At 38.7% G+C, this 19243-nt stretch overlaps 1 protein-coding gene across 1 annotated transcript in view; it reads right to left on the minus strand.

Moving 5' to 3' along the window:
- Positions 1 to 230: 230 nt before the first annotated feature.
- Positions 231 to 19243, minus strand: part of HERC3 (HECT and RLD domain containing E3 ubiquitin protein ligase 3) — a 137273-nt gene continuing 118260 nt past the window's right edge. Inside the window, exons 23-25 of the mRNA XM_065907240.1 lie at positions 4710 to 4893; positions 4377 to 4479; positions 231 to 1842 (exon numbers count right to left, since the gene is read on the minus strand). Coding sequence (XP_065763312.1) covers positions 1634 to 1842; positions 4377 to 4479; positions 4710 to 4893 — 496 coding nt within the window. The 3' untranslated portion in view covers positions 231 to 1633. The remainder of the gene's footprint in view (positions 1843 to 4376; positions 4480 to 4709; positions 4894 to 19243) is intronic.

Genomic DNA, 19243 nt, shown 5'->3' on the forward strand with positions numbered 1-19243 from the left:
TAAGGCATTCCCCTCCATGCAGAATGCCTTTTCACCCATAACCTTCAGAAATCTCATCCAGCCTTAATGCCATCAGCTACCCCTACCCTGTTTTCATTTTCCCAGCAGTCAGCTCCACTCTGTGGCAGGAACCACATCTGACTTTCTATTAGATGATGTGGAGAGATGACTTAATTCTTCTACTGAAAGCAAGCTACCCATTCTACAAGTACAAGAAGAAATAGTTCTGGTTACATTAAAACACCAAATTTATTGCATAATATTGAACTATATGCACACACATAGAAAATAAACATTTCGTATAACTGTATATCTTTTTTTAAATCTTGTATTATAAAGACTGAAAAACTACCAATTGGAATAAGTTTTAAAAAGAAAAAGCAAAAATCTACAGTCCTTCATTGAGATCTGATGCTGTCTCATGGTTCATAAATACTTCATTTTATATAAATAAGTCTTTTCTCTAGTGCCTAGTAATTTAAAGTTAGGCTGACATGGAGTCTTTGCTCACATAGAATTTTCTTATCTCATGAAGAAGGTTCAGCATGTCGTGAATTTTTAAATACATATATTTGCTTCAAACACAATCCCTAAAATCCCATTGTAAACAAACATTTCAAATGCATTAAACAAAAGTCCCGTAATAAAGAATATCCTTAAGTCTTAGCAATTAGGGAGGGGGGGGGAATCTGAATAGAAATATTTGCAATTTAAATATAAATAAAAACTAAAATAGACTGCATGCATCTACTAGAAGGAAAGGAAGGGAGCATTAAGTTAGGTAACAGAAAGTGATGAAAAGTAGCAGGTGGGGAGGAAAGACAAAGTGGTGGAGATGGAAAGTGATAGTTATAGAAAGAGGCAAGAAATTTATTTTTTCTACTTTTCTAAGAGAAAATACTCCTTAAAAAATTAATGCGACCTGCTCCAAAAGCAAAATGATGGAAGAGGGTGGGGACCTGTTACCTCATCTTTTTGTCAGAAGGGCTTGGCGGAGCAACCAGACAAAATTCGGCTCAGCTGCAAAGCTAAGCAGCTTTGCACAGCTTTGAGGAGAGCTGGGAACAGGCAGAGCCACAGGAAGACAGCTAGGCCCTCGAGAACTTTAACAAAACAAAACAAAACAACAAGGCATGTTTGTTAAAGGCTCCCATAAATTCTCAAAGAGTTCTGCCAAAGTCATGGACCCACACTCAGCTTGTTGGGCTTGGGAATTTCTGAAGTAGTCCTTTCCTCCTCAGTCCTGAGGGTTGGGCTGCAACAAGCCAGGAGCATTTCCAAGGCTGCAGAGAAAGATGTTCTACATGTGCAGGAGAGAAAGGATGGGTCAGTCAAATCATTCTTGCAGAGGAATGAGAAGTCGGAAGAAGGACAAGGAAGTGTTAGGAGGAAAGATCAGGGCTGAGAGAGAGATTTGGGAAATAGTTTTAAAATCTACTGCCCTTTATCCAGTAGAGTGCAACGCAGTCACAAGTGCAAGGAACACGGGGGAGTCTGGTTCAGGTTCGGGATTCAAAAGTTCCAACCTGATATACAGTAAAAAAAAAAATAGAGCTCACTCCCTATGATTTTCTGTATGGGCCTCACTGCGGCTGTTGAGGAAGGAAGGGAGATCTGGGGCAAGCTGGGGTTCTCAGGCCAGACTGAAGCCCTCGTAGTTGTCGAGGGCCTGAGTGAGCCGCGCACGCAGGACCTCTTTGCTGCTGTACTTAGGGAGGTCAAGAAGGTTGTAGCAGGTGTGGGCCACAGGCAGGTACTCCTCGCCGCTGGCTGTGGACTGGATGACGATCTGCAGGCTGGCCATGCCATAGATGGGAATGCGATCACTGCCCGTCAGGAACACTGCGGAGAAAGAAAGTGGAATTACCAGCTACGCAAACGCGTGCTCAGTGGCCCTGGGAAGCACCGAAGGGAAGCAGTGACACCCTGTGGCTCGTGTGTGAAGTGCAACCACTTTTATGTGCGATTTATATTAACAGTAAATCTGCTCACTCTTACAGAGCAGGAGATTGATTTTCAAATTCTGTTCTTTTGGTTTCATATGGACTTAGAAGTCTATACTTTTCATTGGCTGGTTTCAGACCCTAATTATACGCTGACACAAAGAATGCACCCAGTGAAAAATGCTCAAAAATGCTCTCACATAAGAAATGACCTCGGACCTAGTCTGTCAGACAGAGTGAAGTATGTCAGAAAGAGAAACAAAGATCGTATATTAACGCACATATGTGGTATCTGGAAAAATGGTAGAGACTAACTTAATTCCAAGGCAGGGCTAGAGATGCAGAGAACGGACATGTGGATATGGGGGTAAGGGCGGGGGAAGGTGGGATGAACTGGGAGATTAGGATTTACACATTTACCATGTATAAAATAGACAGCTAGTGGGAGCCTGCCGTACGGCGCAGGGCTCTCAGCTCAATGGTCTGCGACGACCCAGAGGGGTGGGAGGGAGGCACAAGAGGGAAGGGATACATGTATACATATATAGCAGGTTCACTTTGTTGTATAGCAGAAACCATATGCCCTTGTAAAGCGATTATATTCCAATAAAAAGTTTTTAAAAATCACCCTTCCCTTAAAATGGCCTCCATCAAATGTGTGTTCTCATAAATGTTATCAGCCTTCACAAAATCAAAGAGGAAGGGGATTGCTGCCAGAGGAAAAGAGCTGATCTCAGGGAAACCAGGAAGAAGATGATAGTCTGTGGCCTCAGGGTCTCCTCTCCCCTCAAGTGTCTGCTTCTACCCCCTTTGCTGGTGAACTTCCATTTGGGATCTGTTTGCTTGCCTTTCCCTTAAACCGGGAGATCTGACACCGGCAGTATATGAGGTATTTCACTCTTGCAACACACTGTAACTTAGGAAAAAGAGACCAACCCTTCTGTCTTTTCCAGTTTTCCAGCACCAGATAACCTTCTTTGTTGAACTGCTAGAAAATCTACAATGATATCATTAGTTAAGGAGCACTTTCAAATAACCTGCCACTACCTGAGGCTGCGATATACATAAACATTCTTGTCAAATCTATAGAGTCTAATAAAGACTATAATAAATATAGTCTAATAAAGTCTATTATTATTAGACTACAGAGTCTAATAATAGATTTATGAAAGTCTAAAGGTTTCTGAACAGAAAAATGTCTTATTTAAAGGAAACCCCCCAGACCAAGATCAGGCTCTTCTTGATTGTCATAGCTCTTGTCACAGCTCTACAAGCTCCACTGGCAATCTTATCCTGTCACTTGACTCACATGCCACTGTTTCTCAAGAGCCCAGGTAACTGGGCAGAGGGGAAGCAGGGATTTTTTAAAGGAATTCTTCTGTAAGATCTCTACTTCCTCTCATCTTTACTCCCTGTGAACAGTAGAATCTGAGGGTAAATCTTGCGTTAATACTAATATATGCTTATTCTTATAAAGCAAAAGAGACTGGCTTTCAAATTCTATTTTTAAATTTTATACTATTCACTGGTTAACTTATGATCCTGATTACAGAATGACACAAAGATTTCTACTATTTTTAAGAGGCTCAATTTCATTTTCCTTTCTGAATGTATTACCATTCTCAAATGTCATCCAGCCAGTCACAAAGGACCACTTATTGTATGATTTCATTTATATGAAATGTCCAGCACAGGGGAATCCATAGAGACAGCAGATTAGTAAGGGGTGGGAAGCTCGGAGAAAATTGGGAATGATTACTAACGGGTACACTGTTTCTTCTCGGGGTGATACACATGTTCTAAAACTAATTGATAGTTTCACAACTGTGAGTATACTAAAAACCACTGAATTATACACTTTAACTTATTTAGTATGTGTGTGTGAATTAATCTCAATAAAGCTATTATAAATCACATCTGCCCAGTTACACTGAGAGTGGACACTTTTAATATTTTTAAAAGGCTAGAGAGAGAAGGGAGGTTAATCCAAACAATTTGATTTCATCAATGTAATACTTCAAGGAATCACATATAAAATACCTAGTATTTCTAGAGCAATAAAAAAAAGTGAAATGCTTTTCTTCCTTTCATTCAACCCATCCTATTAAGCAACAAATAAAGATTAACAACCTCTACTGTGCCTGAGACATCACTAAGACAAAAAGTGTAAATATATTTCCTTACTTAGCCTTTCCCCGGAAAAGGAAATGGCAAGGCACTCCAGTATTCTTGCCTGGAAAATCCCATGGACAGAGGAGCCTAGTAGGCTATACAGTTCATGGGGTCACAAAGAGTCGGACACAACTGAATGAGTGAGCACGCTTACCCTTTACCATTTAAAAGAGCTGAACTTCACCCATGTAGTATACCATCCTATACCAAACAGAAAACCAAAATGGTGACAAATAACGTATGGACATTATTGATACTTACACAGAAACTTCTTCTTCTTTTCCAATGGGAACTCATGAAATGTTTCCCAGAATAGTTTCACGGTGGGATGTGTGGCTGAGTAATCACCCTTGTAAATGGCAGTCTGCCCAAAAGAGACAAAAAGAAAAAAAAATTATCTTCCAGAAGCAGAATATTACAAGTGGACATCTGTATACCATTTGCACTGGAGAATAAGAAATAAACACTGAGATGAAGGAGACCCCCAAATCCTACTTAATCACAGATCACCCAGAAAGAGACCAAGGTCTGGGTATTCCTGCCCAGGCCACTGCTACTCACTCAGAAGTAAAAGACTGCATCTTTTAGGCTTACCTCTTCCAGTTCCTCCCAGTTGTAGCTGCTGTTCCCCACCATCATGGCCCTCAGTTCTGAAGGCTGGAAGAGCTCTAGCACTTTGCCACCACACACCTTTAGGAAGCCGCTGGAGAAAGCTGTGTACCACTCATGAACTGAGATTTGGAAGACATAATTCACATAAGCATCCACAAATTCCTGCCTGCCAGGAGACCAAAGAAATAGACTACATTTAGCCCAAAGATCTGTGGAATTTATCAAGCTCCCCTTCTACACCGAGGCTGAGAGAGATGAAAAATCCTCACCAAATTCTCTCAGCAGGAGGCATTCTACTGCGCCCAATAGGTTACCAACCGCCCTAGGATTCCAACAGTGATGGGTGACCTGGGGTAGGGGAGACAGGAAGGAAGGGGAGGGTGGCAGGTAGGTGGATCCATAATACTGACTTTATTTTTCCTGAGCTGCTCCAGTTTTCATCTTGTTTTTGGTCCTACATAATTTAGTTCAGAAAAGATTTCTTCTGCTTAAAAGTCTAAGATAATGGTTCTAGACTACTTCCTTTCTTTTCGGAAATTAACAAAGCTAAGCCCACCTACATTTGTATCCTCCCCTACTTTAAAGGTAATTTCCTAAAGCCTCACTCTAAATCCCTTAATCACCTCTGGAAAGAACTGTCTTATACAATGGCTCTATCCCACTAACGATCATTCAAATGCTAATTAAGACAATGCCGTGCTGTGCTTAGCCACTGAGTCATGTTCAACTCTTTGGGACTGTAACCCTCCAGGCTCCTCTGTCCATGGGGGTTCTCCCGGCAAGAATACAGGAGTGGGTTACCATGCCCTTCCCCAGGGTATCTTCCCAACCCAGGGATCAAACCCAGGTTTCCCGCATTACAGGAAGTTTCTTTACCATCTGAGCCACCAAGGAAGCCAGATTAAGATAATAGCTTCCTGCAAGCCTGACTCACAGCAAGCTGGCTTCCTGGGCTGCTTATTGTAGGTAAGGAGTTAGTTTTCTGGGCAGGGTTCTGTAGGCTGCAGGTCAGAGTTCTGGTTCAGTTTGGTTTTTTTGGCTGTTTGTGATTTTTTTTAGCCATTAAAAAAAAAAAAAACTGAAATACAGTTAATTTTGAATGTTGTGTTAGTTTCAGGTGTACATAAAGATGTTACAGAAAAACTCAAACTTTTGGCCAACCCAATATATATATAGTAGTGTGTATGTTAATCCCAAACTCCTAATTTATCTTTCTCCCACCACCCGCTTTGGTAACCATAAATTTGTTTTTCTATGCCTGTGAGTCTATTTCCTTTTTATAAATAAGTTCATTTACATCATTTTTTTAGTCTTCACATATAAGTGATATCATATGATACTTGTCTTTCTCTGTCAGAGTTCTCATATTTTTATATATGGTCTGGCCATTGTCTGTATGGATATTCCACCTCTGACTAGTGAGGATGTGAACTGTGAACTGAGGCACCTGGGAGAAACAGTTGCCAACATCTAGAAAAGTTGGAAATGTTAACACCCTTTAACCCAGCTACCCTACTACCAGGTGGTATCCCAAAGGGACTCTTCACATGACTGCACAAGAAGATGCGTACAGGGGTGTTCATTGCAACATTTTCTTGTAATACAGAGAATTCAGAGAAACAAAATTAAATATCCAGTATGGACAAAGAAAAAACAAGTCATATATGATGGAAACCATAAAGCATAATAGCACTCTAATGGAATTGTGCATGCGTGCTAAGTCACTTCAGTCATGTCCAACTCTTTGCAACCCCATGGACTGTAGCCCATCAGGTTCCTCTGTCCACAGGATTTCTCCAGGCAACAATACTGGAGTGGGTTGCCATGCCCTTCTCCAGGGGATCTTCCCAAGCCGTGTCTCTTACATCTCCTGCATTGGCAGGCAGGTTCTTTACCATTAGCGCCATCTGGGAAGCCAGGTTAACAGAATCAATTAAATCTATAATTATCCAAAGGAACAGAATCTTGAGAACAATGCTGAATGAAAACCAAGTTTCTGAATGTTAACAACAATATAATAGCACTTAGCACTTGCAAGTTGTTTTTTAACACTTAAAACATTTCTATTTATAGAGCCAGACAGTGGCTTTGCCAATTACGGCTGATGATCCTTGGGCAAGTTATTTAATCTCTCTGTGCCTCATTCTTTTCATCAGTAAAATGGGGAGAATAAGAGAACATAACTAATCGGACTATTATAAAAATTAAATGAGTTAATAAATATAAAGTTTTTAGAACTGGGGCTGCTTTGTAAATGTTAGTGATTATTATATTGTTTATGGCTAGATTTTGTTTAGGTGTATGAAATTATATATAATGTACATGTAAAATGTGTTTAATAAAAGCATTAATGTAAAAAGATTTTTATCTTAAAACACACATTATAAAAATATAAAAACAAACAAAAAAAAATGAAAGAATATGCATAAAATTCGTAAGAGTTTTGTCTGTGTGGAAAAGGAGGGTGAGAAGAGAGGAGTAGGATTAAGAGGATGTACAGCAAGAATGTCAATGGTTTCGGGAATCTTTTTTTTTAAAAATCTGAAGCATATACTATCTGTGTTTACTGTGGATCACAGATACAAAGATGTCTGTCACATTAGTTTTGTGCTTTTCTATATTTATGTCTTTTTCTAAAAATTAAAAAAACTGACACTAAGAAGACAGATACTTGCCATGTCTCCTCCTCTGTGATACTACACTTCACAGAACTACAATGTGAACATCTTGTGTTTCCTCCAGGCATAGCCAGTCACCAAAAACTAAACAACCTACACCAATAACTGTTGTGTGAGCCCTAACAGTTGATTTTTTTTCCCGTTTTGGAATGCAAGTGCTTTTACTGTGAAAGCATCAACTTCAAAGATAGCTATGGAGAATAAACACATTGACAGCCACACAACCAGAAAACATGAACAGCCAGGCTGCCCACCCCACTGAAGTTCTTTGGTTCAAACATTTTGGTTGATTTTGAGAACTGACCGTTTGGGCCACTCGCTTTTTTCTTCTCCCACACATTAAGTTTCTCCTCTTATGTTTTAAATTTATAAATAAAGAATAAGCCCAGAAGGGATTTCCACAGTGGTCCAACGGCTTGAACTGTTCACTCTCACTGCAGGAGGCGTGGGTTCAACCCCTGGTCAGGGAACTAGATCCCACATGTTGCAACTAAGAGTTTGCATGCTGCAACTAAAGGTCCCATGTGCTACAACTAACACCCAGCACAGCAAAACACGTATTTTTAAAAATAAGTTTTTAGAAGTATGAGCCCATGAAACCCTAGGCCCTCACTGTCAACCTCAATGAAAGTAGAACCCCAGACTCTCACTCACACTCACTTTCTCTGCACCAGCCCCAACCCAACCTTATTATGTGACCCCGGTAGGCTACGCAATTTCCAGGTTTTGAAGTAATAAACTTTCCCCCTCCCCCCAAGTGTCCTGATAATTATTTCTGAAGGGCATTTTGCAGTCATAATCATAACCACAAGGGCTGGTTCAGTCACAACATTGGTTAGTGATAGGCCGAGACCAGCACAAAACACTGACAATAGGCGTATAATACAGTGGATGGTGGAGTAGACAGGGGTACAAATTTAGGGTCTGCCATGTCCTTTATCTAGTTACTAAGTTGCTCTTTTCTCATCTTTAAAATGGAGTAAATGTTCAGCTTTTAAAATAAAAGCCACTAATGTAAAAATATTGTACATCTTAACTACAGATGCTGAAAGTTCTCACAATGCAGACAATGTACTGCTTCCCTGACAAAGATAAAGCCTGTAAAACAAAGAATGTTGCCTGCCTTCCAGTTCTACAAGTATCAAATCATAAGCCAATGCAGTCACTGAAAGGAATGAAAGAAAGAAAGTGAAAGTTGCTCAGTCATGTCCGACTCTTTGCGACCCCATGGACTACACAGTCCATGAAATTCTCTAGGCCAGAATACTGGAATGGGTAGCCCCTATAATACAGGATAAAAAACAAGATTAAATATTCTGTTTTTTGGTCCCAAAATAGTTATGATACATGTCAGGAAGAATTTCAGTGACACCAGATTCTTGATTCTTCCTATACATAAATAAGCACTAAAATCACTTACTCCAGATACTTGATTCTTTTGTGTGTGATTAGAACTCTTTCACCAAGATGTATGTTTGACTATATTTATTTCCCAGTCAAAAAAAAAAAAAAATTACATATATTGACTCTTTCTCTACCTCTTAGGAGCAGTTCCTCAGAACTATCTAAGAGGCAGTCTCACAGGCTATAGTACTAAGTAAGGCCACTGAGGGCCTTATAGTCAAAGCTATGGTTTTTCCAGTAGTCATGTACAGATGTGAGTGGACCATGAAGAAGGTTGAGCATAAAGTCTGAGTGGACCATGAAGAAGAACTGATGCTTTCAAATGTGGTTCTAGCAAAGACTCTTAAAGAGTCCCCTGAACAGCAAGGAGATCAAACCAGCCAATCCTAAAGGAAATCAACCTGGACTATTCATTAGAACAACTGTTGCTAAAGCTGAAGCTCCAATATTTTGGCCACTTGATGCAAAGAGCCTACTCATTGGAAAAGACCCTGATGCTGGAAAAGACTGAAAGCAAAAGGAGAAGGGGGTGGCAGAGGATAATAAGATGGTTAGATAGTATCACCAACTCAATGGACATGAATTTGAGTAATTCTGGGAGACAGTGGAAGACAGAGGAGCCTGGGGTGCTGCAGTCCACTGGGTCGCAAGAGCTGGACCCAGTTTAGCCACTGAACAGCAAGAACAAAGGCCCCTGAATAAATTAAAAAATCATCTCTCTCATACTGTGCATTATTTCAGTCAGCAGTTGCAGAAACCATGAATGGACCCAGTGCAGACTTTTCTCCTTCATCTGAACCCTCCAAGGCACTAGCAAGGGCCCTTGTGTCTGTCCACCTTCCTGGTGAGTCTAGACGAATTTGGCTGAGTGTCTCTTGTCTTGCTTGACGATCTTGAGTTTTATTCAGTAGTAAGTAAGAAAGGTAACCGACTTTTCATTTGTAAGATATTGAGAGAGTGCCCAGTGGTGCTTAGGTAGGAGGTTGATCTGATGTCTTTCCTCAAATCATCTTTGATTTCCTGTCATCTCTGATTTCCTCAAGACATCATCTGATGTCTTTTCTGTTCTATCTTAACAGAATTTCTTGGATAAAAGTGAAGACACCATATGAGAGCCTTCAGCTCCAAAGGTAAGGGACACAGCTCTTCCTGGCCAGTTACAACTTTCTCGGGCAACTGAGGAACTTGAGTTGTGGCAGAGGCAAGTCCTCATAGTGTGCAGCAGTCTCTAGGGAAACCCACTCATTAATTTACAAATTCATTAACCCAGAGACACATATATAAAAATTGGCCATTCAGTGCTCAGAGCACCCACACCAGTTATAGACTTCCAGCAGGAGAAAACAAGACACATAGAAGAGATGAAACGACTCTAGGGTGACACTTAGAAGAATTAAGCCCATAAACCACACATTGGCCCACCACAGTTTTCAATAGTGATTTTACTCTGATAAACCAACTTTCAAATGAGAAAGAGCCTCCTAAACAGAAGAAAATGGGGTGTCAGATGACCCCTGACTAATACCCCAAATTAGGTTTACATATGTATAGAACTTATACTTTTAAGTACTTAACTAGAAACTAAGGAAATCCTCTCTGAAATGGCCAAGGTGCAGCTCTTTTTTTTTTTTTTTTTTTTTTTTTTTTTTTTTTAAATATTATTTTATTAGTTGGAGGCCAATCACTTTACAACATTTCAGTGGGTTTTGTCATACATTGACATGAATCAGCCATATAGTTACACGTATTCCCCATCCCGATCCCCCCTCCCACCTCCCTCCCCACCCGACTCCTCAGGGTCCTCCCAGTGCACCAGGCCCGAGCACCTGACTCATGTATCCCACCTGGGCTGGTGGTCCGTTTCACCATAGATAATATACATGCTGTTCTTTCAAAACATCCCACCCTCACGTTCTCCCCCAGAGTTCAAAAGTCTGTTCTGTACTTCTGTGTCTCTTTTTCTGTTTTGCATATAGGGTTATCGCCACCATCTATCTAAATTCCGTATATATGTGTTAGTATACTGTAATGATCTTTATCTTTCTGGCTTACTTCACTCTGTATAAAGTAATCTTGAGAAAGAAGAATGGAACTGGAGGAATCAACCTGCCTGACTTCAGACTCTACTACAAAGCCACAGTCATCAAGACAGTATGGTACTGGCACAAAGACAGAAATATGGATCAATGGAATAGAATAGAAAGCCCAGAGATAAATCCACGAACCTATGGACACCTCATCTTTGACAAAGGAGGCAAGGATATACAATGGAAAAAAGACAATCTCTTTAACAAGTGGTGCTGGGAAAACTGGTCAACCACTTGTAAAAGAATGAAACTAGAACACTTTCTAACACCATACACAAAAATAAACTCAAAATGGATTAAAGATCTAAATGTAAGACCAGAAACTATAAAACTCCTAGAGGAGAACATAGGCAAAACACTCTCCGACATAAATCACAGCAAGATCTTCTATGACCCACCTCCCAGAATATTGGAAATAAAAGCAAAAATAAACAAATGGGACCTAATTAAAATTAAAAGCTTTTGCACAACAAAGGAAACTATAAGTAAGGTGAAAAGACAGCCCTCAGATTGGGAGAAAATAATAACAAATGAGGAAACAGACAAAGGATTAATCTCAAAAATATACAAGCAACTCCTGAAGCTCAATTCCAGAAAAATAAACGACCCAATCAAAAAATGGGCCAAAGAACTAAACAGACATTTCTCCAAAGAAGACATACAGATGGCTAACAAACACATGAAAAGATGCTCAACATCACTCATCATCAGAGAAATGCAAATCAAAACCACAATGAGGTACCATTACACGCCAGTCAGGATGGCTGCTATCCAAAAGTCTACAAGCAATAAATGTTGGAGAGGGTGTGGAGAAAAGGGAACCCTCTTACACTGTTGGTGGGAATGCAAACTAGTACAGCCACTATGGAAAACAGTGTGGAGATTTCTTAAAAAACTGGAAATAGAACTGCCATATGACCCAGCAATACCACTTCTAGGCATACACACTGAGGAATCCAGATCTGAAAGAGACACGTGCACCCCAATGTTCATTGCAGCACTGTTTATAATAGCCAGGACATGGAAGCAACCCAGATGCCCATCAGCAGATGAATGGATAAGGAAGCTGTGGTACATATACACCATGGAATATTACTCAGCCGTTAAAAAGAATTCATTTGAATCAGTTCTAATGAGATGGGTGCAGCTCTTTTTGACATTCCAAAACCAGTTTCTGCATAAGCAGTTAGAGAAAGCCACCTTGACAAAACATCTTTTCAAAATTCTAAGGGCACAAACTCCTTCTAGGAGGAATCTGCATTTTTCTCCTTGTATCTTTGAGACATACAGGTTCTACCAGAATGCACAAGAATTCTTGCCTTACTCTTATTTAAACCATCTCTAATTCCTGGGACTGAGGGGGGCGGGGGGGGGGGGAATAGGCCTTTAAAATCCAAGCAAGGGACTTCCCTGGTGGTCCACTGTAAGACTCTGAACTATGAATGCAGGGGGCCTGGGTTTGAGCCCCAGTTAGGGAACTAGATCCCACATGCCACAACTAAGAGTTCCTGTGCCACAAGTAAAGATTCCACATGCCAAAGTGAAGACTGAGGACCCTGTGTGCTGCGGCTTAGAACCAGCACAGACAAATAAATAAATAAATATTCAACCAAGCGACTTAAACTTATTCCAACTGTTATTTATAAACTAGTGAGTTTTATATTGTAATACTTGATTCATGACTAAGTTTTAAAATGAAGCTATGAGATCTCTGGTTATATCTATCTATATGTCTGTGAGTACATTATAGATAAATGTCTCTACTTCTGAATGGTATTGCCAAAATTAATCTGTAAAAGAGTTCTCTACTTAGTTGACTTAAAGAAAATTAAGCACCTACATAAAGTCTCAAAAATATAGGAGAAATTAATCCAAATGAATTTCAGGTCACATGATCTGGTAAACATTTAGTTTTAAGTTAATATTCAGTACTAAACTTAGTTTAAGTTTGCTAGTTTAATTAATACAGACTCTTTAAAGTCATCAACATTAAGAGTAATACTTGTACCGAGGTTTACTAAAAGTCATCTAAGATCTCATTTCCATTATAAAATTTGTCAGCAAGAAAAATAACCTGGTATATTATGGAATTTTTATAAGTAAATTAACTGTAAATGAGATGACAGTTTTTAGGTCACTTTAGGAATAATTATACTTTATGGTCTGTTGTTAGTTGTTAAGTCATGTCTGACTCTTTGCAACCCCATAGGGTGTAGCCTGCCAGGTTCCTCTGTCCACGGGATTTTCAAGGCAAGAATACTAGAGTGAGATGCCCTTTCCTCCTCCAGGGGATCTTCCCAACCCAGGGAAGATCCCATCCCACATCTCCTGCATTGGCAGGTGGATTTTTTACTACTGAGCCACCAGAGAACCCTTGTTTTTTATGGTATGCTTACTGAAAAACCGCTTCTCCAAATATTTGGTTACTTGAAACTTTAGAGTTTTGCTAAATTATGTTAAATGATGAAAGTTCATTGAATATCTAATTCATTCCAAAATAAAATCAGATACTGAAACATTAATTACTGAACATATATTTCCTTGTACAGAGAAAATAAAGATATTCAGGACTATTAATAAATATGCTTGGTGCCACATGGAGACATTTTCTATAAGAAAGCACTTTTATTTTTTTTTAAAGAAATTACAAACAGTATTCATAAGTTTGTCAGTCTACAGAATGCTAAAAGTCTAAAACTGCTTATTTGTTAGTTTTCACTAGAAATTAAGAGTTGAGAATTCTAGTTAATATATGTAATTAAAACTAATAAAATTAATAAGAGAAACATCTTTGTATGCAAGCAAAAAAAAAACAAGCTATAAGGAACAGAAATGCATTCTGTTAAGGGAAAAGAGAGTAATTTGTCCTAAAGAGAGGTTAAAAAGAAAGAGAAAAAGGAGTACGGAGGTTCTTTTAAAAAACAAAAATAGAGCTATCATATGATCCAGCAACCCCACTCCTGGGTATATATCAGAGAAAACCATAATTCACAAAGATACGTGCACCCCAACGTTCAGTGCAGCACTATTTACAACAGTCAAGACATGGAAGCAAAATAAACGTCCACTGACAGAGAATAGATAAAAGAGGTGAGATACACACACACACACATACACATAAACGTGCGCACACACACACGCACACACGAATATTATTTAGTCATCAAAAAGAATGAACTTATGCCGTTTGCAGCAGCATGGATGGACCCAGAGATTGTCATACTGAGTGAAGCAGTCAGACAAAGAAAATATCATATGATATTGCTTATATGTGGAATCTAGAAACATGGCACAAATTAACTTATTCACAAAACATATTGAGTCAGAGATACAGAAAACAAACCTATGGGGAAGATAAATCAGGCGATTGGGATCGACGTATAAATACTACTATATTTAAAATAGGTAACTATTAATAATAAGGACCTAGTGCAGCACAGGAAACTCTACTCAGTACTCTGCAATGACCTACATGACAACAGAATCTAAAAAGATTGCATATATGTATAACGGACTCACTTTGCTCACACCAGAAACTAATACCATCTTGTAAATCAACTACGCTCCAATACCATTTCTCAAAGAAAAAGAGAGGGAGAAAGTATAGGAAGAAATCTAAAGGTTAAAAAAGGAAGTCATAGAATGATGTAAAAAGAAACAGAGGAAAGAGTTTTGTGCATGGTCTGGACTGGCTAAGATAAGAATAAACAGTTGAGTTAATGAATTACAATGTTAAAGGTAAGATGGTGCAAAACTAGAATTTGGCTCCCTGTTAAGAGGACAAAGTTTTCTTGGAGTTTTGGTATAATTTTGATAACAGATTTTGAAGTTTTTTTTTACTTCTTAAGTAATCTGTTGTAACTTTCTATATTTGCCTTTGAATCTTTGTCACTTTGGTTAAGTGGCAAGTATTATTTCACAGTGACCTATAATTCTATTCAACCAAGAGTTTTAAAAACTCTTGATATCTTTGACAAAATTCCTCATATTGATTTCTAAATGAAGTTCTTTTGACCTGTAGATAACTTTGGGATGCTCCAGAGGGCCCCTGAAACATTTTTGAGAGAAATATTAAACTAATTGGGCTTATTTGATATGTTAAATTACATGGCTAGTATAATCAAATGAAAATAAATAAAATTTAATATTCTAATAGTGTGTAAAAATGACCAAATTTCCTTGACAAATGCATTGTAATCAAGTCTTTAACTGCTTTTTCAAAGTCTTTTGTCATCAATATACAATTACTCTTTTACTCTGATGGTTTACAAAAATGCTTTATCTCCAAGTAGACTTATAGAAAGGATTTTTTGGCATTCATAGGTTTCTGGTAACTTTCAAATCATACTGCCTAACTGGGTAAGAAATTAAAGAACATGAATGCAAAACCTGATGACTTCATAAAACTGTAAACAGAGAATCGAGAATTAGTAACATGGGACTGAATGAACTGATGAGGATGGCTAAAACTTTTAAGTCTCTGAAAAATTATTGCTGATTCTTTTTAATGTTTTGTTTTCCCAGATTTGAGAAAACTTTTTCTCTTTCCTCTGACGCTAATTATGATTTATAGCAGTTTGGTAAATTATACCTTTGTAAGCAGAATTGAAATATTTATCACTTCTCTGATTTCTCCAGAATTTGGAAACTCTTGGTGAGTATTCTTATTTTCATGGCAATATAATTATTTGCACAATTTCAATAAGAATCTGTTCTCTTTACAACAGAAGATAATTGGAAACACTAGCTAAATTACCATAAATTTGGATGGGATGTCATATTTGAGACTACACAAAAATCAGACATGACCAGACAACTTCAAAGATCTGAGGTGGACTTAATGGAACCATAAAGCTCCTTTGAAAAACAACCTAGTATTTTGCATATAGGATTCCTAGAAGCCTTATCAGGTGAATAAGGGCGGCTACTTCCTGGCAGGTGCATGGATCTCAAGATTTTTTGTGGACCTGAAGAGGAGAGGAACCTGCCCAAATCTGTAGATTTTGCAGGCAGAATCTGATGCCTGGTCCTTGACATAGCTTTTCTGGCCTCAGGGACCTTTTAAATGTTCAATCTGAGATTCCTTATGAAGAGATTCAGCAAAAGCAATTTCAAAGAGCCTATATGATCTTAATTTGGCCATAACTGGGAGAAATGAGGGTAATTTTAGACAGAAAAAAATTATTTCAGTGAATATTAATTTCTAGTGTTCTTAACTGTTTTTGTGGTTTATATTTACTGCCTAAGACTCAACTTCCTATATGGCTCCTTGTTAATATGTTGTATTATTATAAGATTTAATTGAATTATTAAAAGGACATTCTAAATTTATTTCTGAAGCTTACCACAGTAATCTATGTTTGCATGAAGATAGATGCCCCATGACCTGCAACCAGGAGATTATATACTGGAAAGACATCATTCAAAGGACTCTCTCCAACCTAGATAAAAGGACCCCACCAGGTATTCATGACTAGCTTATACACAGTGAAACTAAAGGGAAATTATCCTTGGGTTTACATTTCCCACTGAAAAGGAGCCCTGCACCAGACTGGTCTATAGAGAGGGCTCCTGATCTCAAAATCCCCTTGAAACAACACTCAAGAGGAGAAACTACATCCTCACCAGGCCAAGAAGACAACATCAGGAGTACACAGCTATATTAAAATGCCAGACCAGACCCATATGATCATTTATAGTGTTTTGTTGATTTCTTGGACCTTTTGCATACAAATCAATTTTTTAAAATCATGAACAATAATCCTATACAATTTAAAAAATCAATCCAATTTTCAGACTTGTGGTCACTTACCTATGTCCAATACTTCTGGTTTACTTTGGTGGATTTCTTATCTCCAAGGCTCTAACTAGATGGCCCTTGGAAAAATTTATTTTAGAAGAAGTTATAGGGCCACTAATGATATTACTAGATGGGAATCCCTCACTTGGCTAATCAATCATACTTTTTCTCACCCTGACCATAACATGAATTCTCTTTTAAAGTTATTCAAGCTCAATCAGGACAATGAGCTAAATTTCAAAGAATGTAACTTCCCACTTATTAGAAAAGACCCTCCCTCAATTATGGGATGGATTTATACAGCTAACACTGGGCTACAGTCATTTAAGTTTAAAGGCCTGCCTATGTCGAGAACAATTAAATCATATTAAAGATAACCAGTCAAATAACAATAGAAAATTAAGCTGAGTGCCTTATGAACAATGCCAACATATTATTTCCATTAAATACAGCAATTAGTATGAAACAGACTGGGTCAGGTGACCAGAAATACTGACTCCAACAAATTTACCACGTATACAAGCCTGATGGATCAAGAGATCTGTATTTCACTGGTCTGACCATTTAGCAGCTATTTCTGTGCCTTCAGTAGGATTGGAAGATGTAACCACCCAGATCAAAGCCTTCACAAAATTCACCCAACAGGCCTTAAATGATAGTAATCAGGCTATTAGCTTACTGAATTTTGAGATCTCTATGATGAAAAAAAAGCAGTATTATAAAACACATGGCCCTCAATATCTTTATAGCATCTCACAGAGGCAGGCACCTACAGGTCGTAATTCAAACCAGATGCTGCATCCTTATACCAGATGAATCCTCCAATATTACCCATTTAATGACTCACATGAAGAATCTGATCTCTGCCTTAAGTGATCTACTTCCTAGTCTTGGTGGTCCTTAGTAGAAGGAGCTAGTTTCGTTCTGGGAGCTCATGCACAAATCACTACTGTGGTCTTATTAATGTTATTAGCTGTATTACTTACATCCTGCATAAGGTGATTGTTTCTTGCATTACCCAACATGTCACAAGATCTTCGAGAAAACTAATGATGGCTCAACATCTTGAGGCAACTGATCATGTATATATTCCTATACAAGGGCTTCCCAGGTGGCTCAGTGGTAAAGAATCTACCTGCAATGCAGGAGATGCAGGTTTGATCCTTGAGTTAAGAAGATCCCTTGGAGAAGGAAATGGCAACCCACTCTAGCCATTTTTGCTTGGGAAATTCCATGGACAAAAGAGCCTGGTGGGCTACAGTCCTTGGGGTTGCAAAAATTGGCCACAACTCAGTGACTAACAACAACAGTCCTATACAAATTTAACTGTATCGGCGCAACTCTAGATACAGGGAAAGGAACATCCTCGCCTGACCCAGGAATGAACTTCCTTAGCACTGTGGGACAAACTGGTCATGAAATGTCTCCTAAACCTTGGTTCAACTTATGATCTAAAGGGAGGTAGTGGTAAAACAAAGAATATTGCCTGCCATCCAGTTCTACAAGGATCAGGTCATTTGCTATTGCAGTCACTGACCTACAGTATACACCGAAAGGAATTAAGGGCAAAAAATAGAATGGAGAGTTTTGGGTTTTGAATATATGGACCCCTCGATAGTTTCGATACATACTTGAGGAAGAATTTCAGTGGCCCCAGATTCTTTCATCTTCCCATATAAAGATAAGCACTTCTTTATGATTAGCAGTAATCTTTGACTATGATGTATACCTGACTCCATGTATTTCCCAGCCAAAAAATTCATAGATACTGGCTTCTCCCCTGCCCCTTTAGAGCAACTGCTCAGAGTTAGCTGACAAACTGTCTCCAGGGCTATAGTCCTCTGTAAGGTCCCTGAATAAAACCAGAACTCACAGCTCTCATGTACTGCATTTTTTAATTCTGTCAACAGTTGGTAACATTTTTCTGGTACAACTATGTAAGAAAAGCACCATCAGCATGATTTTGTATTATAGCCTGCAATGGTTAATTTTATGTGTCAGTTTGGGTTAGCTATGGGTTAGCTATGGGTTAGCTGTTGATCAAACATCACTCAAGATGTTGCTGGGAAAGAATTTTTTGGATGTGATTCACTTTTAGACTTTGAGTAAAGCAGATTAGTCTTCATAATGTGGATGGCCTCATCCTGTCAGTTGAAGGCTCTAAAAGACTAAAGTTCTCCAAAGAAGGAATCTGGCCTCCAAACTGCCTTCTGACTCAAGATTGTCACATCAACTCCAGCCAGAATTTTCAGCCTGCCCTCCTGCTCTGAAAGTTTCTGATTTGCCAGCCCCACAATCACACACAGAGATCCCTTAAAATCAATTTTTATCTTTATTTGTATGTATGTGTGTGTGTGTTAGTTCTCTTTGTCTGGAGAACCACAAGACAGATTTAGGTACCAGGAAGTGGGGTACTACAATAGCACATACCTAAAAATGTAAAAGTGACTTTGGACTTGGGTGATCAGTAGAGGCTGGGAGGGTTTTGAGGGCATGATAGAAAAAGCCTAGCCTGCCTTGAAGAAACTACTGATAGAAATAAGGACA

Source organism: Muntiacus reevesi, chromosome 16 (assembly GCF_963930625.1).
Source record: "Muntiacus reevesi chromosome 16, mMunRee1.1, whole genome shotgun sequence".
In the NCBI taxonomy this organism is placed as follows: Eukaryota; Metazoa; Chordata; class Mammalia; order Artiodactyla; family Cervidae; genus Muntiacus; species Muntiacus reevesi.